The 23,264-nt window shown below is 44.8% G+C and overlaps 1 protein-coding gene across 1 annotated transcript in view; it reads left to right on the top strand.

Annotated features, from left to right (window-relative positions):
- The window catches only part of gsg1l2b (gsg1-like 2b), a 170,020-nt gene that overhangs the window by 30,246 nt on the left and 116,510 nt on the right, over positions 1-23,264 (top strand). Inside the window, exon 3 of the mRNA XM_080209224.1 lies at positions 3,641-3,793. Coding sequence (XP_080065350.1) covers positions 3,641-3,793 — 153 coding nt within the window. The remainder of the gene's footprint in view (positions 1-3,640; positions 3,794-23,264) is intronic.

The raw sequence follows: 23,264 nt of genomic DNA on the forward strand, positions 1-23,264 counted from the left end.
CTCTTGTTTCTTTGCTACTGGTGCTAGCGAAATTGACCAGAGTGTGGAAATATAGCTACTTGGGCGGGGAATGTTGTAAAATCACCAGAAGTTCCGAGGAAGGACAAGAAATTAAAAAATGGTGAAGGAAGAACTAAGAATGTGTTAAATGAGTTTCACAAGTTAGCAGCTTCTTCCAAGAGCCACATTTAGGGCAGTGTCTGAGCTCTGAAAGATAACCAGTCCAGTTAAATAGGATCCTTGACATTCTGTCTCCCATTAGAACCCAAGGGTCAATCCTTCAGCAATTTATTTTCCTCCTTCAGTTTTTGCCTTCTGTTCCGAAGGCATTGGCTCATTGCCAGGGTCGATTTCCTGAATGTTGACGATTAAAGTATAACCTTGACCATGAGTGTTGGGTCTATTTCACCATGAATGTCATGGAAAATCAACTTTTTCCCAATTTCATTCACACACATGTACACACGGACCTCAAACAGAGAACTGCTGGGTAGCACAGTGGTTAGCACTGCTGCCTCACAGCACCAAGGACCTGTGTTCGAATCTGGCCTCGGGTCACTGTCTGTATGGAGTTTGCGCACTCTCCCCGTGTCTGTGTGGGTTTCCTCCGGGTGTTCCAGTTTTCTGCTACGGTCCAAAGATGTGCAGGTTAGATTGATTGGCCATGCTAAATTGCCCCTTAGCGTCAGGGCAATTATCAGGTAAATACAAGGGGTTATGAGGTTGGGGCCTGGTTGGGATTGATGTCGGTGCAGGCTCAATGGCCTTGAATGATCTCCTCCTGCACTGTAGGAATCCTTTAACTCTAGGAAACTAGCTAGCTCGGAACAAGAATCCCAGCTGCCTTCCTAATCATAAACCAGGGGCGGCACGGTAGCACAGTGGTTAGCACTGCTGCTTCACAGCTCCAGGGTCCTGGGTTCAATTCCTGGCTCAGGTCACTGTCTGCGTGGAGTTTGCACATTCTCCTCGTGTCTGCGTGGGTTTCCTCCGGGTACTCTGGTTTCCTCCCACAGTCCAAAGATGTGCGGGTTAGGTTGATTGGCCATGCTAAGAAATTGCCCCTTAGTGTCCAGAGGTGCGTAGGTTAGGTGGATTATAAAGAACAAAGAACAACACAGCACAGGAAACAGGCCCTTCGGCCCAACGAGCCCGCGCCGCCGTCCCATTGTCTCAGTGACCTATTCATGATTTTAGTCTACGCCTAATGTGCGAGGATCAGGGAGGTCCAATATAGGGACAATTTGTTACCCAATCAATCAGCCTAAAAGCGCATCTTTGGGATGTGGGAGGAAACCGGAGCACCGGATTAGCGAGTATAATATGTAGGGATATGGGGGTAGGGCCTGAGTGGGGTTGTGTTCAGTGCAGACTCGATGGGCCGAAGGGCCTCTTTCTGCACTGTAGTGTTCTATGATTCTATGATCTCTGCATCCCTGTCACAAGTGAGTTCAGCTCACTTGACCCAGAGAGGGGATCAAACCTAGGATATACTGTTGGCCTTTACCCAAGAGTCCCAACCACTCAGTGGTAAGTTAGCAGAAGCGATCAAGACAGCTTCCAAATGGAAGCTTCTAGCAAACAGTTTGTTGCACACAGTATGTACACAACAGCCCCAAGGCGTCAATATGTTTTCCTGTACACAGACACCAAACAACACACATACTCAAATGAAAATGGATGCTGTGATGTAAGAGGAGACAAATGTGACTGGACTTCAGCTGACTGCAAGCAATCAGAGTCAAACACTGCACAGAATGAATCATATTGTCATTATGTCTTGAAATATAGTGTCAAACTATTACAAGTAACCCTCATCTTCCTTTCTTTCTGTCAAATATATTTGCTTTGTCACTGATAATTTTATCAGAGGACCTGGCACTGAGGGGGAGGGCCGATGCCAACTGTGCTGGAGGACTGAATTAACATACGCAGTGGATGCTGAAGCACCCCGAGTTCATTTTATCTAATTCTTTAATGTCAGCTCAGCTCCTCAAAACAGCTGGCCTCTGAGAAGCTGTCTAAAACCAGGTTTCCTGGCAATGTCGCAGCAGTCGCTCTTCAGATAAAATGTTAAAATGCTGATTAAAAATAGGATTGATTGAGAGCAATGATTACCCAGCGATATCTGAATCGCAAACTTTAATCAGAACACAAAGGTGAATTCGCTGCGCGGTTCGTTTTTCTTTTGGGGGGGGCACTTTTTTACAGCAGTCACATCGCTCAAAGTAGACCAGGGCCCACCGAGGTGATTTTAACTCGAACTGACATTTCAGATCATCCTCAGAGCTGGAGAGTGTGGCTGGCTGAGGCGGTGCCAAGTCGGGATTTCACTCGACAACCCCACCACGAGCTTAAAGCCAAAGCTCCGTTCGCACGAGCTGCAAAGCAGTGCCTCATTTGTGAATTAGCCACTCTTATCCGCTCCAAGGCATTTTCTCTGCTCGCGGCTCAGAACCTTGGCCCGTTGCCCACATTGGGATGTGGTGAATGTCTAATGCGCCTCTCCACACGCTGGTCCAGCGTACACGAACTGGCACGGTGTATGTGCAGACGCAGACTGACTCCCCTGAGCGAGGTGGAATGCATCCCTCCAGTACAGATGGATTTGCTAATCTCCCTGACAGCAATCCCTTCCTCCCTACGTGGAGGGGAAAACACTGGGATTGGGCCAAGCGATGGGGTCCAAACAAGTGGTGTGACTGATTATTTATACGTCGCATGCTGAACAAAATGAACAGTGGTAAAGCAACAGCCGCCCTTCCCCGCAATCCACCCCACCCCACTTAACCAACCCATTTACTACAGAGATTGGCACTTCTGATCTCTTATCCCTTTCACTAGACTTGCTACAATTATTTTTTTAAAAAGCCTGCATGGAGAAGGAATAGCTGACGTTGCAAAATCATCAGCTTTTTACATAATGTGTGCCCAATTCCACACCCGCTCACAATTATAGATTATAGTCACACAATGACTATATGACATTTTCGTTTCCCAGTGATGTTTCTTTGCAGTGACATTGAGCCGTGCTGCTCTGCAGTTTAACAGTCGCAGTTACCATTGACAAGTGGTCATTGTTTAATGAGTCATAGAATTCCTACAGTGCAGAAGGAGGTCGTTCAGCCCGTCGAGTCTGCCCCACCCGCAATCCCACCCAGCCTTTATTCCCGTAACCCTTCATCTCTAAACCCTCTAACAGTAGGGTTAATTTAGCATGGCCAATCCACCTAACCCGTATTTGGACTGTGGGAGGAAACTGGAGCACCCAGAGGAAACCCACACAGACACGGGGAGAAAGTGCAAACTCCACACAGACAGTGACCCGAGGCTGGAGTTGAACCCGGGTCCCTGGCGATGTGAGGCAGCAGTGCTAACCGCTGTGCCACTATGCCTGGCTTGACTCAGGGCAGCAGTTAGAGCTGATGGTTTATAAGGCTGGGGGAGGGTATTGGAGCCAAGATTAACTCCATAACTTAGCTGTTATTGGGAAAAAAAATCAATTACCAATATAATTTAACAAATGGATTAAGAATTCTTTGATTAGAAGCCTAAATCTTTCATTATTAAGCATTGCTGTTACACAGATGATTCTGATACTCAACCTTGATTTATTTGTTTCATTTATCTTTTCCTCTAGGTGTCCTCTGGCTGTCCATCGTGGCAGAGATTCTTTATATCCTCTTGCTAGTAGTTGGCCTCAGTCTCATGTGCATTGAAATCTGTCACTACACAAACGTGATCGATGGCTTAAAACTGAACGCCTTTGCTGCCATCTTCACCGTCCTATCAGGTAATTATTTCATTATTTAGTATCTGTTTCTCGCAAAACAATGGATCCCAGCTTATTTATGACCTGTGTTTGTTGGAATGACGGAGCTTTGCACAGCTTAAAGCAATATGTTGAAGCGATTACTCTGAATCGCGGTTTGCATAACCATCCCTGTCAACAAGTTAATAAGGATTGTGCGTCCTGGCTCACCCTGCTAACAGAAACACTGGGACTAGCATGTAAATTTGTTTTAAACTTTTTTTTCTAAACTTTATTTATTAGTAACACAAGTAGGTTTACATTAACACTGCAATGATGTTACTATGAAAATCCCCTAGTTGCCACACTCCGGCGCCTGTTTCGATACACTGAGGGAGAATTTAGCATGGCCAATGCATCTAACCAGCACGTCTTTCCAACTGCGGGAGGAAACTGGAGCACCCAGAGGAAACCCACACAGACACGGGGAGAATGCGCAGACTCCGCACGGACAGTGACCCAAGCCGGGAATCGAACCTGAGTCCCTGATGCTGTGAGGCAGCAGTGCTAACCACTGTGCTGCCCTCAAAAAAGACATACACATAACTGGTTAATGATGATGTCAAAATGTGTATTTAAATGCTTAATAGGGAAACAATGTCAATAGGATTAATCAGGATAAGATATAGGTGAGCCCCTTTTAATAAGGACATGAAAGTCTCCATGAGAATAACCTGGTGACTCATCTGGGCATGTCTAGATCTGAGAAAAACCACTTGAGTTATTCAGGAGTTTGTTTCTTCAGGGTGAACCCACAGAGACCGAAAACTTTAATAAGCACTCTTGCATTCCCAGCGAATGAAGGATCAGACAATAAGGTGTCGGGCTGGATTTTGCAGCCTCGCTTGTCCCAAAACTCTGAAATCCCACCCAAGGTCAACAGACCTTTCCATGGTCTACCCCACTCCCCCGTCCACTCTGATTCCCGAGGCAGGCGCAGTGGTATAATTCCGATCTTCGAGGTTTTTCTGCATTTACTGTGGTAAACAAACTAAAAGCAACGTTGTCTATAGTTGTATACAGTTGACTATAGTTATATATAACATTGACTGTAGGGTATGGATAGAGTGAATGCAAGCAGGCTTTTTCCACTGAGGCTAGGGGAGAAAAAAGAACTAGAGGACATGGGTTAAGGGTGAAGGGGGAAAAGTTTAAAGGGAATATTAGGGGGGGCTTCTTCACGCAGAGTGGTGGGAGTGTGGAACGAGCTGCCGGATAAAGTGGTAAATACGGGGTCACTTTTAACATTTAGGAAAAACTTGAACGGGTTCATGGATGAGAGGGGTGTGGAGGGATATGGTTCAAGTGCAGGTCAGTGGGACTAGGCAAAAAATGGTTCGGCACAGACAAGAAGGGCCAAAAGGCCTGTTTCTGAGCTGGTTCTATGGACTGATGATTATTTTTGCAGTTAGCTTATCGTCAGACGACAGAAAAGTTGATCCCTGTTAGTGCGTTCATGGAACCCATGCCTCAGGCATGCATTATGCCTCCCTGGTATTATTGACCTAATAGGAAACAGTACACAGCCACTGCCAGCTTCCAATGCATTCATATTTCTCCAGTTTGCTGAATATGGTAACATCTAAAGACCCCTCAGTGTTTGGAATGTTTCAAAGTCAACTACGGACAGTGAAGCTTGCTCAGTGGTTCCCCCCACCTGGTCTGGCTTTGACAGGACAAAGCATCCAGGAGTTTAGTTGGCCACAGGATGCACCTCTCCCTTCAGCATCCATCTTTGACATTGCGTTGAAAACTGGGTAGCTTCTTCTCTCTGCTGACCACGCTAACAGAAGTCCTCTCCCCCTCTCTCTACTTCCTCTTCTGCCGAAACGCTGGAAGATGAAAGTCTATTCACTGTTAGCACAGCTGCCCCGTGCCTTTGTTTCTAGGTGTGAAAACTTGTTCAGCAAACCTTTTGACTCAGGGCCCCTCCTACAGCAACCACCTAACCCAGGCTTATTGTTGGGCAGAATTCGTAACAGGCCACCTTTCCATTTTACACTTTCAAACAGAGCAATCTCATAAAACTCGCCGTTCATAACACGGTGGAGATTGCGAAACTCATCCCTCAGAATAAATAACGGATGTAAGTCAGACTCAATCTCATTCCTTCCTCATTGAGCCAATTCAGTTTCTTCCTGCTTAGTTAGCAGGTAGAAAGTATCAAATCGTGAAACTTTTAATGGAATCATAGGGTGGGATTTTGCGGCCGTGCTCACCCCAAGGCCGGAATTTCCTGGCTGAGGTCAAGGAACATGGATCCCACCACCACCAACCCCCCCCTCCCCCTCTACGATTCCTGTGGAAGATGGGACTGGAAAATTCTGCCCATAGAGTCATACAGACCCTTCGGCCCATCTGCACTGACAATATCTACCACTAACGATGTGCTAATCCCATTTTCCTGCACTTCTCCCGTACCCTAGAATATGAAGATACTTCAAGTGCTCATCCAAATATTTTCACAAGTTTTGGCCTCAACTCCCCAGGCAGTGCATTTCCAATTCCCACTAGCCTCCGAGTGAATTTTCTTCCTCAAATCCCCTCTGAATCTCCCGTCCCTCACCCTAAAATTATGCCCTCTTGTGATTGCCCTCCCTCAACCAAGAGGAAGAGCTTCTTCCTATTCACCCTGTCCATGCCCCTAATAATCTTATACCCCTCAATCCTGTTCTCCCCTAAGCCTTTTCTGCTCTAAAGAAAACAACCCAGGCCTATCCAGTCTCTCCTTTATAGCTCAAATGCTCCATCCCAGGCAACCTCCTCCTCTCTGCTCCCTCTAGGGCAATCACATCCTTCCTAACGACTGTGTCACTTTGTAAAGGATGAATTTTGGGGAGACGATACGACTTGACTCAAGTTGGGATTGTTCTTTTTTTCCGAAGAATGCATAATTGAGCAAACCTGGCCTGGAGGACTTATTGAGTCCAACAATATCAGCAATGTTGACACACAGTAGGAATAACAAAAATCATTGTGCCCTAGATAATGACTCTTCAAATGACAGGAGTCATGCTGAAGTTTTACAGCAATCTGTTTGGCTAGTCCCTGGAGTCCCGCATAACATGTTGGTTGTCACTGCTGTAACTGCTCAGGTTCAACAATAAATGTCATGAGGAAGAATATGATGAAGTGATGGGGACGATAAAGCTGCTTTTAAATATGCCAAAGGCACTGAATGAGGGGCCACAGACTCAGGGTTATGAAAGGAAGGCTTCTTTCCACAGGGAACGATTAGCAGGTTAACAGGAATGGTCTTTGGAGCGATGGGATCCTGGACTTGTCCAGGTGGTTGTCAGGGAAATAATATTCTGGAAGGATGAGGACAAATGGGAGAAAAACTCTTCCCCTGAATTAGTGTGGCAGCTTGAACTTGTATCCAGGTTGATTGTTGAAATGATCTATGATTTTAAACTCTATCAGTGTCATAAGTAGATTACATTAACACTGCACTGAAGTTACTCTGAAAATCCCCTAGTCGTCACACTCTGGCGCCTGTTCGGACACACTAATGGCCAATGCAACTAACCAGCACGTCTTTGTAGTGTGGGAGGAAACTGGAGCACCTGGAGGAAACCCACGCGGACACGGGGAGAACGTGCAGACTCCGCACAGACAGTGACCCAAGCCAGGAATCAAATCTGATCCCTGGTGCTGTGAGGCAGCAATGCTAACCACTGTGCCACCACGCCACCCATAGAAGAAGCAACCCCCCTCACGTACAGATTTACAACCTCTCAGTTTACTTTGACTGTAGTAGGAGGGGTTATTATTTAAAGGGCGAAAAGCTGCAGCATGCTACAGTGCAGAGGGACCTGGGGGTCCTTGTGCACGATTCGCAAAAACTCGGTCTGCAGGTGCAGCAGGTGATCAAGAAGGTGAATGGGATGCTGGCCTTTATAGCGAGGGAGATCGAATATAAAAGCAGGGAGGTCTTGCTGCAACTGTACAAGGCTCTGGTGTGACTGCAACTGGAGTACTGTGTGCAGTTTTGGTCCCCTTATTTGCAGAAGGATATATTGGCCTTGGAGGGAGTACAGAGAAGGTTCACCAGGCTGATACCAGAGATGAGGGGGTTAGCTTATGAGGAGAGATTAAATAGACTGGGCCTGTACTCATTAGAGTTTAGAAGGCTGAGGGGGGATCTTGTAGAGACTTACAAGATAATGAAGGGGCTAGATAGGGTAGAGGTAGAGAGATTCTTTCTGCTTAGGAAGGAAAATAGAACTAGAGGCCTCAAAATAAGGGGGGGGTGGGGTGGCAGTTTAGAATGGAGTTAAGGAGGAACTTCTTCACTCAAAGGGTGGTGAATCTCTGGAATTCTCTGCCCTTTGAAGTGGTGGAGACTATGTTTAGGTCACGGATAGATAGATTTCTGATAGACATGGGAATTAAGGGTTACAGGGAGAGAGCGGGAAAGTTGAACTGATCCACTTCAGATCAGCCATGATCTTATTGAATGGCGGGGCAGGCTCAGAGGGCTAGATGGCCTACTCCTGCTCCTATTTCTTATGTTCTTATGAGTGACAATTCATGCCACTTGTTCAGTGCAGCATGTGTAAAATCAGCAGCTCCAGGGCACATTAAATACCCTCACCTCATGTGTTTCTGACATCAGGAAAGCTTAAAATCAACTCCCAAAAAGTAACGATTTAAACTTGTACAAAGTGAATGGAGAGCAACTGCAATGTTTGAAAAGAAAGCATTAAAGATACAATAGGTTGGGTCAGCAAGGTGGTCTAAAGGCTTGTTATTAGCTCCGTGAAAGATTGGTGCAATGTTAACATTGTTGTAAAACCATTGATACGACTCTGTATCTGAGTCAATCACTGTCCCAAATGGGTAGGCGGTAGTATGATTGAATGAATGGAATGGTATCTGAGGTCACAGGCAAGTTCAGTGGGGAGGGTAAACAGTGACTGGTAATGGGCAGCAGTTTTATAATGGACCTTTAATACGTGGTGGTTAGTTTAGATATAGACTGAGTAATAATGTGTTCAGGGCAAACTAATTTCTGGATTGGGTTGTAACACAGATGTCAGCTTCTTACTGGTATTATTTAAGGAGCTCAGTAGCCATCAGGAAAGCCTCTAATCAGATTCTTTCTGACACTTCAGGCAATGAGGGTTCAGCACCTAAATTGGACCCCTTTGCACCCCAATTCCAGCCTGAAAACCAGGTTCGGCGGGATTTTATGACCACCTTCGTTCGGAAACCGGAAAATCCCACCCCAGGTCAGCGGACTTTCCCATGCTCCATCCCTTGCCTGCTCCAATTCCCATGGGCTAGTAAAATTCTGGCCATGGAGTGCACTCCAATTTCACCTCCTCTGCTTGGAAATTGCACCATTTGTTCATGGTGCCTCGAAGTCCTGAATGAAAAGGGAGCTGAGGTTTCCCCTTCTAATAACTATGCAGGGCGCATTCGTAGGAAGTGCACACATTAAAAATTGAGTGAAGCTGTGAAGCTCTTCTACAGCTGAAACGAACATTTAATTTCCTGTGGGAAATGAGTGAACGTGCGTAACTTCCACAGAACGGAAGATCTTTGCTTGTCCAATGAATAATCCTGCAATGTCTGCCTGATCTCAGCCTGATAGGACAGGCTACATTATTCAACACTGCACAATGGCAGCCCACCAACCCCACAATGCAAGGATCTTTGCATCACATTGATGGCCTCATGTCTATCCTTATTTCAAAATTCTTCAATCCCATTTCGGGATCGGGGCGACACACTGGCACAGTGGTTAGCACTGCTGCCTCAAAGCGCCAGGGACCTATGTTCAATTCCGGCCTGCGTCATTGTGTGGAGTTTGTATGTTCTCCCCATGTCTGCGTGGCTTTCCTCTTGGTGCTCCGATTGCCTCCCACACTCTAAAGGTGTGTGCGTTAGCTGAATTGGCTATGCTAAATTACTCCATAGTGTCCTAAGATGCTTAGGTTAGGAGGATTAGCAGGGTAAATATGTGGGGTTACAGGGATAGGGCCTGGGTGGGATGCCCTGTCGAAGAGTCGGTGTAGTCTTGATGGGGTGAATGGCCTCCTTCTACACTGCAGACTTTCTGTCATTCCAAAGTAGATTTTACCCCTGGTCTAAGTAACTTCATTGCAGTGTTAATGTAAGCCTACTTGTGACACTAATAAATAAACTTAAACTCAAACCTAGTTGCCTCTGAGAAGAAAGTGATGGGCAATCATGTTGAACCATTGTAGTCCATGCGGCAGAGTGTTCCCAATGCTGACACAATAGGGAGTGTCGCAAAGTTGAGTAAAATGCTAGAATGGAAAGCAGTGCCTGGTCCCTTTAATAGGTGGTGCTTTTTCTATACTTAGAGTCTAAAAAAAGGTACATGGAGAACCAGATGGAAGTATTGTATTGGAGGGCCAGGCAGCAGGATTGCCTTGATAACAGGCTTCAAAAACTTGAATCAGAACAGGCTTCTGAATTTAACAAATCAATTTATATTAGGCACTTAGATACCAAGCAACCTATTAGATTTAACTTTGATGTTTTGATAAGCTGAGAACCAATCCTATTGTGGGGATGTGGATATGTCACCACAGATATAAAAGAATAGGCAGTGGGACAATAGGCAGCGACAGCAATGGCTATCTGAGAGCATAAGAGTCCCATTTATGTCTTAAGTCAAAGTCTGATCTCGATAGCGAAGATACCAAAGAAAGCAGAGAAGAAAGAAGTCCAGACAGAAGAAATGAACAGAGAAGACCCGAAGATTCTGGAAGATGACAAACCTGGTTGAAATAAGAACATAAGAAATAGGAGCAGGAGTCGGCCATCTAGCCCTTCAAGCCTGCCCCGCCATTCAATAAGATCAATGCTGATCTGAAGTGGATCAGTTCCACTTTCCTGCCTGCTCCCCATAACCCTTAATTCCCTTGACTATCAGAAACCTATCTACCTGTGACTTAAATATATTCAAAGAGGTAGCCTCCACCACTTCAATGGGCAGAGAATTCCAGAGATTCACCACCCTCTTGAGAGAAGAAGTTCCTCCTCAACTCTGTTCTAAACTGCTCCCCCCACCCCCCCCCCACCCTTATTTTGAGGCTGTGCCCTCTAGTTCTCGTTTCCTTTCTAAGCGGAAAGAATCTCTCTACCTCTACCCTATCTAGCCCCTTCATTATCTTGTAATTTTGAGAGTGACTAAAAGTTTTTTTTTGTTAATAAGTGAGAATTACATTTATCTTAACAGCATTCGATTAGAATAGTGTTTTATTGGGTTTGCTAATAGTTTAGTTAACCTGTTCACTGTTAGATAAATAAATTGTTACTTGTTTATTTTGGACTATCTCAGGTAGTTATTTTGATTTAACGACAAAAAGTTGCTGAAGGACAGATTGTGCTACTTCTCGCACACTTTTAACAGATTATAAAGCGAGGTACTCCTCCTTTGAGTGGTTAGCTCTCAGAGTGGGAGTCAACTTCCCACTGTGTAACAGGGAGCTCAAGGATTTTGACCTCGTGACAATGAAAGAATGGCGATTATTGCAAAGGAAATTGAAACAGATTGGGGCATCAGAAAGCCAGGAACAATGGCTGGCTTCGATACAAACACTGGAGCGGGAAACGGGAAACGCAGGCACAAAATCCCACGTTGAGAACATTCAAGCACCAGACACCTTTCACGTTACAGGTGACGATATCACAATAATCTCTGGCAGGGCTGGACAAGTCAAAGACACGAATGAAACAAAATTCTCAGCAAGGAAATCAATCTGATCATGTCCTGCCCCGGCAGCGAGAGAAAGCATCTAAAAGGCTGGCAGACATTGCAGTTCCTGCTGTGAAATCTAGGCGCAAATTAGAGAGCAGCCATAATACACAGTGATTAGATCCTGTCTTGAAATAGGCCTGTGGAATTCATACCTAAGGCAATATCTGTAATTACTCCCTTTTAATATGAGGACATCAATAAAGCCAGGAAGCAGTGATCCACACAGTGATTTTTTTTTTAAACAAGTAAGCAAAGGAACAAGGTTAGATTGCAGTAGAGGTTGCAGTAACCATGGAGGTAAATCCAGTGTGCCAATAACGTCATCCTTTGATAAGCCGTCTGTGTTTTATTATGCTGGTGGTGTGGTCTACCTTATTGAGAGAGACTGCAGTTTGACTCAGGTAGGTACTTCAAATGGATTTATTTACACTGTGTACACTACATAGACAATGAATTACATCAGCATATCTCTCTTGAATCCTGACTGCTGTACAAGAGTCTCTAGCACAAGACTGCTGAGGTCATTGCTGCATCGTGGTCTGCATCACTTAGTACCGTAACTATTCAATTAACCCATTACCCTCCACCACCGCTCCCCACCCCCCACCCCCCCCAATCCATTGACTCTGTCTACATTTTCCGTTGCCTCAGCAAAGCAGCCAGCATAATTAAAGACCCCACCCTCCCCGGGCATTCTCTCTTCCACCTTCTTCCATTGGGAAAAAGATACAAAAGTCTGGGATCACAGACCAAAAGACTCTAGAGCAGTTTCTTCTCTGCTGCTGTCAGACTTTTGAAAGGATCTATCTTAAATTAAGTTGATCTTTCTCTACACTTTAACTATTGCTGTAATACTACATTCTGCAATCCCTCATTTCCTTCTCTATGAACAGTATGTTTTGTCTGTGTAGCGCGCAAGAAACAATACTTTTCACTGTATGTTAATACACGTGATAATAAATCAAATCAAGTGCACTATCAACTCTTTTAATAACAATGTCAGCTATTTATTTAAACTATTTACGTCATGGTCGTTTTAAACCATTAACATTATATTGGTTCTATCGCCATGTCAGCTCAAAGTCAGAGGTTGAGTTGGGGGCAGCACGGTGGCACAGTGGTTAGCATTGCTGTGCCATAGTGCCAGGACCTGGGTTCGATTCCCAGCTTGGGTCACTGCCCGTGCAGAGATTGCACATTGTCGACATGGGTTTCCTCCAGGTGCTCCTGTTTCCTCCCACACTCCAAACATGTGTGGGTTAGGTGGATTTGCCATGCTAAAATTGACCTTTTAGTGTCAGGGGGACTAGCCGGAGTAAGTGTTTGGGGATAGGGCCTGGATGGGATTGTGGTGGGTGCAGCTTCATTGGGCTGAATGGCCTCCTTCTGCACTGTAGAATTCGATGATTCTATGAATCACTGTGGTGTCTTCACCACTCACTCTGTTTACCTTGTGGCTACTAAGTGGGAGCAGGTGGTCTTGTACTGAATCTGGGGGTGAGTCAGCATCTCACAAGCCGTTTGATGTATCCTTGGGATCTCCATGCCTGCACTGTTTATGATATTTATAAAGTTGTTGATTAGTAGAGCAATATTTGGACATCCTTCTTGCCAGAGTTCTTGGATTTGGGCATAGTCCATGTAAACTTATTGTTGTTTTTGGACATCCTGCAATTTTGTGGCGAAGATCAGTAAGAATTTTGTGATAGTGGGAGAGACTGCTTCCACCTCGGAAAGAAGTGTGAAGTCCTGGGTAGCGGTTGGTCTGCTGTATCTCTGGAGAGAGTTTGCCTACTGGTAACGCATCAAATGAGAGATGAATCTTTGAGTGCCTCAGGGCCATTTTGATGATTTCTAGAGTTTTTTTTCTAAAATCATTTGCGAGTTGTGAATGGCACTGTTAAGGCCAACATTCATTGTCCATCCCTAATTGCCTTTGAGAAGGGACTCATCTGACGAAGGAGCAGTGCTCTGAAAGCTTGTGATTCCGAATAAACCTGTTGGGCTTTAACCTGGTGTTGTAAGATTTCTCACTGTGCCTTTGAGAAGGTGTGCTGGTGAGCTGTCATCCTGAATCTCTGCAATCCATATGGTATAGGTACACCCACTGTGCTGTTAGGGAAGGAGTTGCATGTCTTTGACCCAGTAACAATGAAGGAAAGGCAATATATTTCCAAGTCAGGATGGTGAGTGACTTGGCCGAAACTTCCAGGTGGGTGTGTTCCCATGCGTCTGCTGCCCTTCTAGCTGGTGGAGGTTGTGGGTTTGGAAGGTGCTGCCTAAGGAGCCTTTGTGAGTCCCTGCAGTGCATCTTCTAGATGGTACACACTGCTGTCACTATGCATCAATGGTGGAAAATGTGAATATTTGTAGATGGGGTGCCAATCAAGAGGGCAGCTTTGTTCTGGATGGTGTTAAGCTTATTGAATGTTGTTGTAACTGCGCTTATCCAGGCAAGTAGAGAGTATTCCATTACACTCCTGACTTGTGCCTTGTAGATAGTGGGCAGGCTTTGGGAAGTCAGGAAGTGAGTTACTTCCACCAGGATTCCCAGCCTCTGACCTGTTCTTATAGCCACAGTATTTACGTGGCTAGTCCAATTCAGTTTCTGGTCAACCATAGTCCCCAGGACGTTGATGGTGAAGAGATCCAAAGATGTGGGGGTTAGGTTGATTGACCATGTTAAATTAACCCTAGTGTTAGGGCGATTCGCAGGGTAAATATGGGAAGAGAGCCTGGGTGGGCTTGTGGTCATTGCAGATTTGATAGGCCAAACGGCCTCCTTCCACACTATAGGGGTACTATGATTTGGTAATGGTAATGCCATTGAACGTCAAGGAGTAGTGGTTGGATTATCTCTTAATGGAGATGGCTTTTGCCTGGCACTGGTGTGGTGTGAATATTACCCTGCAGTAACATGGCCAATCTAGCTACTAGTTCAGGGGTTTTATATACTAGGTGGTGCAAGTTCCCATCAAACAGACAATCACATTCTGCAATGAATTAACTTGTATTAGTGACAAGAAAATGTTAAAAAGATTTGCTAGATCAAATCCCCACCACGGTTTCATTTGTGCGTTTTTATGTTTGTGCTGTGTTGATTTAGCTCAGTTGGCTAGTGACGCCAACGGTGTGGGTTCAATTCCCAAACTGGTTGAGGTTATTCATGAAGGCCCTGCCTTCTCAACTTTAGCCTAAGGTGTGGTGACCCTCAGGTTAAATCGCCACCAGTCAGCTCTCCCCATCAAAGGGGAGAGCAGCCTATGGTCATCTGGGACTATGCCAACTTCACCTTTCATGTTGCATTATTGCCTGCATGGTAATAATTCATGGTAAAGATCTGTGCAAATTCTGAAGAGTAATAAAGCATGAAGGAAGACTATGGCCTGTGTCCAGGATATAGGAAGCTGCTGGGAGATTTACCTTTACAGCTTTCTTCAGACTTACCCATACCTTCGAGACTAGGAGACAGGTCCTTTGGAAATTACTGATGGTGTCCATAGCCTTGACGCATCGTTCTTTCTGGTGGGTTTCATTCAGAAGTGAAGGAGATGGCGGTTTGCTCATCAGTTCATGCATCACAATTTCTAGCATTGCATTGGTAAATAAGGTGCTGTGTTTGTTTTAAAATTCATTCATGGGATGTGTTTAATTACCCTTGAGTGGTTTGCTAGGCCATTTGAAAGTATTTAAGAGTCAACCACATTTCTGTGGAGTCACAGAAAGATATTTGAGTGAGGTGGATTGGCCATGCTAAATTGCCCCTTAGTGTCAGGGAGACTAGTAGGGTAAATACATGGGGGTAAGGAGATAGGGCCTAGGTGGGATTGTGGTTGGTGCAGACTTGATGGGCGAAATGGACTTCTGTACTGTAGGATTCTATGATTCTATGATGGCAGATTTCCTTCACCAAAGGAAGGTGTTTTCCTTTTTAATGACAATCAACAGTGGTTTCATGATCATCAAGAGGTTTTTAATTCCAGATTTCTATTAAATTCAGATTTCACCATCTACAGTAGTGAGATTCGAACCCCAATCCCCAGAGCATTATCCTGGGTCTTTGGATTACTACTCCAGCAACAATATCACTGTGCCACCACCTCCCCATATAAAACATATGGAATTCTCTCCTTCATTGGCAAAGGTATAGACATAAGGATATAATATTGGAATTGTATAAAACACTGGCGAGGCCACAACTGGAGCACTGTGCGCTGATCTGGTCACCATTATTACAGAAAGGACATAATTTCCCTGGAGAGAGAGCAGAGGAGGTTTACAAGAATGTTGCAAGGGTTAGAAAAGTGTAGCTCTGAGGAGAGATTGGATAGGTTGGGGTTATTGCCTTGGAACAAAGAGGACTGAGGGGTGACTCGGTAGAGATGTACAAAATTACGACGAGAAGAAATAAGTGGACAGGATAAAATTGTTTCCCTTGGTGGAAAATTCGAGAACCAGGGATATAGATTCAAAGTAAATGGCAGGTAAGTGGCAAACCTTCTTGTGCAGAAGTTGGTTGGTGTCTGAACTTCACTGCCCAAGTTGGTAGTGGAGATAGAGACACTTTTAAAAAGCATCTGGATCTGCACCGTAAGTGCTATAAGCTACAGGGTTATGGCCCCAGTGTAGGAAGGTGGAATTAGAAAGAGCACATGGATGTCCTTGGGCTAGCATGGACAAAATAGGCCAAATGGTCTCCTTCTGCACTATAATATTTTTATGGGTCTATACTTCTGTGGTTCTAAGTCGTCTCCATCCTTCAGGAGTTTGACTACACAAACATATTTTCCTTCTGCTGCAAACAAAAATGTAGCCATTTGAATGACTGTTGGAGCCCATTAAGTTACTGAAGTGAAACAAAGTCCTGCATGTAAAGTCCTTGGGACAGAACAATTATATATTCAGCCCAAGACAGACTTTTGTCTGCTTGAGCAGTTAAACATGGCTCTCAAGTACTTGTCTCCTAGTGCCTAGGAAAATGGATAGATCCTTTATTATCTCTTCCTATTAGACTCCCTCTGTTGGTACATGCAGGTATAGTAGAAAAATGCCATTTTCAATCCGCAACAACGTAGAGCTGCTATATGTACAAATCTTAAACACACAGTGGTTAGCACTGCTGCCTCACAGTGCCAGGGACTCAGGTTCAATTCCCGGCTTGGATTACTGTCTTGTGGAGTTTGCAAGTCCTATCTGTATCTGTGTGGGTTTCCTCCGGGTATTCTGGTTTCTTCCCACAGTCCGAAAGTCATGCCGGTTAGGTACATTAGCCATGCGACATTCTCCCTAAGTGTACCCGAGCAAGAGGCAGAATGTGGCGACTAGGGAATTTTCAGAATAACTTCATTGCAGTGTTTAGGTAAGCCTACCTGTGACTAATAAATAAATTTTACTTTACCTTCCATGGCCATGTGAACACAGATTGTGCAATTGTCAACCCCGTTTTGTAAGTGAAGCAGAATTTCCGGACCATTATATGCAGACTGGAACATTACCCCAAACCACATTGATGCCTGAAAGAGGGTTCAGAAAAGAGTGACAGCAATCCTGGAATCGGGGAGGGGCGGGGGGGGTGGGGTGCGTGTCATTTTGACTTATCTTCTTGGGTGGGAAACCTATGGAAACAAGTGGGTAATTTGATTGTCCTACTTGATTCCGGCCAATGTTCCTCCCCGTCTGGAGGATAAGATCAGACGGGAGCGTAAGTAAAACCAGCCAATCTCGCTGGTTTCCCAGTGAGATAGTGGTTACAAAATGAGAAAGCAGAGGACTTTCACTGGAGCAATGACGGTTAAGCATAAATACGCTGCAACTCTTAACATGGCAAAACACGTGAATATGAGCAAGTTATTTAACTCAAACTGTGATCACAGAACTGGAGAACATGGCTACAAAATTAAACTTAGCCTCAAGCAAGAGAAAGAGAAAAGACTTCCCCCCCGCACACTGGTAGATACTTGCAACGAGCTCCTATGTGAACAGTTAATTCAAGAGCTTAATGTTCCTTAAAAAGCTGCAAATGTTTCGGGAACCTCAAGCATGTTATTTCTACAGCACTTCTAGTGTGCACCAACTAGGCCATTTAGCTATTTAACAATTGACCAGCATCCGGTAGGGTGAAAAGTTTAATTAGGATGTGTTAATTCAAGAGTGGTGGATAAATTATGCACAGTTACACTCCGGGTGTGAAGTCTTGCTGAAAGGTTGCTGTGATACAGAAACAGACTGGATATGAGATCTATCATCAACTGATTACTCCCATTCAGGAGACAAAATTAACCCCCGATGGATCCATTTACCTTGTACCACATGAGGGTAAGACCTCCATCCTCCATAAAATTCATGTTCTTTTTTCAAATCCTTCCATGACTTCCCCCTTCATATCTCTGCAATCTCCTGCAGCCTGATAATTCTCTGAGGTCTCTGCTCCTGCAATTCTGACCTATTTTTCATCCATAATTTTATTCATTCCACTGTTGTATCTCTGATGCCTAGACCCAAAGCTGGAATGCCTTCTCTAAACCTCTCCACCTCTTTGCGTAGAAATTAGGAGCAGATGTAAGCCATTCGCCCTTTCGAGCCTGTTCCACCATTCAATTCAATTGTGGTTGATCCTCAATCTCAAAGTCCGCTATCTACCCATGCCCCTTGGTACCATTGAAATCTATAAGATTATCTATCTCTTTCTTGAATACATACCTTCCAAACCCATAACCGCTTCCATCTAGAAGGACAAGGGCAGCAGATACATGGGAACACCACCACCTGCAAGTTCCTCTCCAAGCCACTCACCATCCTGACTTGGAAATATCTCGCCGTTCCTTCACCATCGCTGGGTCAAAATCCTGGAATTCCCTCCCTAACAGCATTGTGGTCCAACCCACAACACATGGACTGCAGCGATTCAAGAAGGTCACTCACCACCACCTTCTCAAGGCAATTAGAAATGTGCAATAAATGCTGGCCCAGCCAATGACACCCACGTCCCATGACTGAATTAATAAAAACAAGTCAGTGACTTGGCCTTGGCAACCTTTTATATTGAGAGTTCCACAGGTTCACCGTCCTCTGAATGAAGAACTTTCACCTCATCTCAGTCCTAAATGGTTGACCGCTCATCTTGAGATGTGTCCCCTGGCTCTAAGTTCCACATGATGTGGAGATGCCGGTGTTGGACTGGGGTAAACACAGTAAGAAGTCTCTCAAAACCAACAGGCTTATTTGATAGCAAAAGCCACTTGCTTTTGGGTCTCTGACCCTTCGCCAGGTGAATAGAGAGTTCTGATCGCAAACAGGGGATGTAAAGACTCACACTCAGTTTACAGAATAATGATTAGAATGCAAGTTTTTACAGCTAATCAAGTCTTAAAGGTGCAGACAATGTGAGTGGAGATAGCATTAAGCATAGGTTAAAGAGATGTGTATTGTCTCCAGACAGGACAGTTAGTGAGATTTTGCAAACCCAGGCAAGTCATGGGGGTTACAGATAGCGTGATTCCACATCCAGAGGAAACACCCACACTCGTCTGTCCAGCCCTGTTCTATATATTTCATTCAGATCTCCTCTCATCCTTCTCAACTCTCGTGGGTACAGGCCCAGCTGAACTAATCACTGTTCATCGCACAGCCCCGCCAACCTGGGTACCAGCCTATTTACCTCTCCACTCTCCTTTATGATGGCCCTTAAAGTCTAATTCTTTGACTAAGCTTTCGACCACCTGTCCTAATAACTCTCAGCATGCTTTAAAGTCAATGTTTGCTAACTATCCTGCAAACCGTACAAGGCACTGTATAAACACAAAGGACCACCAGCCACATTCTTTTTTGCCATCCCAACCCAGCTCTATCAGGGCAGCAAAATCTGGCCCAAGTTATGGTGGTTGAGGTTGGTGGCCGGTTTGTTTGTTAGTGCCACAAGTAGATTTACATTAACGCTGCAATGAAGTTACTGTGAAAATCCCCTAGTTGCCACACTCTGGTGCCTGTCCGGGTACACCGAAGGAGAATTTAGCCAGTGTACCTAACCAGCACGTCTTTTGGTCTGTGGTTGGAAACCGGAGAACCTGGAGGAAATCCACGCAGAGACGGGGGGAGAACGTGGAGACTCCACACGGACAGCGATCCAAGCCGGGAATCAAACCCAGGTCCCTGGTGTTGTGAGGCAGCAGTGCTAACCACTGTGCCACCAGCCCATTCAGTTTCTGAAAGGAAAACAACCTCTTGTTAGACCCACGTGAATTTCGATGCAGCCAGATGAACGTTTCTGCTTTGTACAAAAACTGATGTGGAGATGCTGGCGTTGGACTGGGGTAAACACAGTATGAAGTCTGACAACACCAGGTTTAAGTCCAACCGATTTATTTGATAGTAAACTCGCAAGCTTTCAGGGTTTGTCCCTTTGTCAGATTCACTCATCCATTCACCTGACGAAGGGGCAAATCTCGAAAATTGGGAGTTTACTATCAAATAAATCGGTTGGACTTAAACCTGGTGTTGTCAGACTTCTTACTGTACAAAAACAACAGTGACTTTTAACCACCAGGATATTAAAATAACTGATTTTAACTCAGCAGCGTCGATGTCTCAGTTCAGCCCCGGGATGGAAACTGCTAGCACCAATTTCAGCAGATTTTAAACTAAATATCTAATCTGACATCAACTCACTTGCCTCAGCTGGATAGCCGCTTCTTATTTGATACTTGGCAGGCTGCTTGGTTAGGCGCCCCCATGGACAACGCACAGCGGCAGGTCCGGATTTGAAACAATGAGTGGTGATAGGGATCTACCCAATCATGGTCCACAGCACCACGTACGGAGTGAGCGCGCAACAGCCAACATCAAGGGCCATTTACCTCGTTTAAACCCCGTGGCCCAAGCAGATGTCCTCAAATAATAACTAGAACTTTTCCATTAAAAGTTTTGCATTTCGGGATAGCTGGGTAATAATGCCGGGTATTTGACTGGATGTAGCAGCAGGCAAACTGGACTGGCACGAGGCCGAGACTGTTTACATTGTCGAGAGGTCGTTTCATTGACACTGTAGGTGCTACAGCACACTAGTGTAGAAACTCCTCGCGTTCAGAGTGTGGAGGGTCAAGGATCACACGGACACTGAAGCTATTTTGTAACTTTTATTTGACATTCAGGCATGAGCCGGTTTATATCAGAAAGAAAACCACAGCAGCAAATCAAGAATGTAATCATGATCTCGTCCTTGGGAGATGAGAAGGCTTGTTTCTTCATCTTTCAATGCCACATCTCCTTAAAAAAGAAATCCTTACAAGATGGGATGATTTTTACATGTTTTTCTTCTTCACCCTTGCTGAAGGCAGAATGCTATATTTGGACATTGTAAAAAAAAAACTTCATTTTTACGGGATGTGGGCGTCGCTGGCTGGGCCCAGCATTTATCGTCCGTCCTTAACTGCCCTCCATTTCAGAGGGCAGCTGAGAGTCCACCACATTGCTGTGGTTCTAGAGTCACACGTCGGCCAGGCCAGGTAAGGATGGCAGATTTCCTTCCCCAAAGGACATTAGTGAATCATATGGGTTTTTACCATCATCAGTAATGGTTTCATGGTCATCATTAGACTCTCACTTCCAGATTTGTATTGAATTCAAATTTCACCCTGTGCTGTAATAGGTTTTGAACCCGTGCCACCCCCCCCCCCCCCCCCCCCCCCCCCCGATCTTGTTCTGGGTCTCTGGATTACAGTTACGATACCACAGTCTCCCCCAATTCTAACAGACCAACATCAGTTCTTTCTCTTAAGTCTGTAGCAGTCATGCTTTTCAGGCCAAGTGCTGCAATCTGTGTTATTGATGTGTATGTTAATAATGATCGCTCATAAGGGTTTGAACCCACATTGTGCAATGTAGAGCTGCTATATGTACAAATCTCAAACACCAAGAGTACACGGTCATGTGAACACAGTGCAACATTCAACCCCATGTTGTAAGTGAAACAGAATTTCCAGACCATTACATGCAGACTAGTACATTATTCCAAAACCACATTGATGCAAAAGAGTGGGTTCAGAAACGAACAATGGCAATCCTGATTTCGGGCGATTGCCAGGGATGGGGGTGGTAATTTTGACTTATCTTCGCCAAATCAGGTGGGATATGAGTCGTACATTCCGGCCAATATTTGTTTGGAGGATAAGATCAGGCAGGAATGTAAAACAAGCCAATCTTACCTATTTCCCAATGGGCATGGTGGTTACAAAATGAGAAAACCACACACTGTGTGTGTTCAAGAACAGGAACATGTGAACATACGTAAAAAGGGGGAGAAGTGTTGACAATGTCAGAGATATTGCACCAGACCAAAGTGAAACAGAGGCTCAATAACATGACACATTTCCCTTAAAGTGATGGCATGCTGCTATTCCTTAATGTTACAACATCCCCTTTTCCTTTTAAAGATACTCCCTCTCTTCTAACAGAGAATTCCTACAATGCAGAATGAGGCCATTCGGCCTATCAAATCTGCACCAACTACAATCCCACCCAGGCCCTATTCACGTAACTTCACGTATTTACCCTCCTAATCCCCCTGGCACTAGGATCAATTTAGTTGGTCAATCAACCTAACCCACGCGTATTTGGATAGCATAGCTACTCATAATACAGATTTGTGTTTAGCAATGACTCCAGGAGCCTCGGAAGCATGAATGTAATCTGTTGGCACACCTAGACATTGTAATGGCAATGTTGTCTGGAAGTGTTTTTAAAAGCTCAGTGATTTCTGGGAATGTCACTTTCGGGTTGAGTTCCGAGCTGCATTGGAAATCTTGTCCTTGTTAGACTGTACAATGGTTGAGGGGCTGGAATGGATTTGGTTTATCCTCAGTTACATCTCATTGTTATGCCTTTATCTGTGATGACTTCACAGGAACTTGATTTTGAACTAATCCTTGTCACCTCGGCTGGTTTACCACGTACTCGTGTGGGAGCCTGGATTGTTCCAACTGTAAATTTAGCATTCCTGTACCCGCATTTTTGTTGTGCATGATTGTCATCTTCACTTGCTGCAAGAAAAGTTGGTGAACGTAGGTGAACTAGTATGTACTGGTCTGCCAAACGTAAGCTCTGACAGAGATGGGACAGTTTCTGGTGGTGTTCTCGTATGTAACATTGCAATGGTTAGCTCTCGTTTGGTCAGTCTACATTTGAGAATTAGAAATTTCACTGTGCAAATCATTTGTTTAGCTAGACTGTTGGACCGAGGGGAATGAAAAGAAAATGTAGTGTGATCAATATACCACTTTTCACACACATCATCAAAATGGATACTAATCACTTGCTGACTGTGATCCATAATGGTCTCTCTATAAATAGCACAGAGAGTGTGCATGATGATGGTTGTTGATGTACTGTGCAATTGTCAAATGATGAGGCACTTGGTAAAGTACTTGATGATGACGATGAAGTCAGTGCTATGGACATAAAATAGATCAGATTCAGTTTTGGACCATGGATGGAGAGGAACTTGATGTGCAATCAGTGTTTTTTTTGGTGCTGGCTTGTCACATGCTCCTGACATGCCAATGTCATTGGTCATACCTGGCCAATTGACTCTCTCTTGCGAGTCTTTTCCTCCAATCTATGCCCGTGTATGAGCGGTGAAGCTGTTGAATAACATCAAGGAGCAAAGATTCTGGTGTGATGACCTGTTTTGCTTTAACATTGACTCCCCAGGAGGTGCCTCAC

This window comes from Carcharhinus amblyrhynchos, chromosome 21 (assembly GCF_965287045.1).
Source record: "Carcharhinus amblyrhynchos chromosome 21, sCarAmb.v2.hapA, whole genome shotgun sequence".
Lineage (NCBI taxonomy): Eukaryota > Metazoa > Chordata > Chondrichthyes > Carcharhiniformes > Carcharhinidae > Carcharhinus > Carcharhinus amblyrhynchos.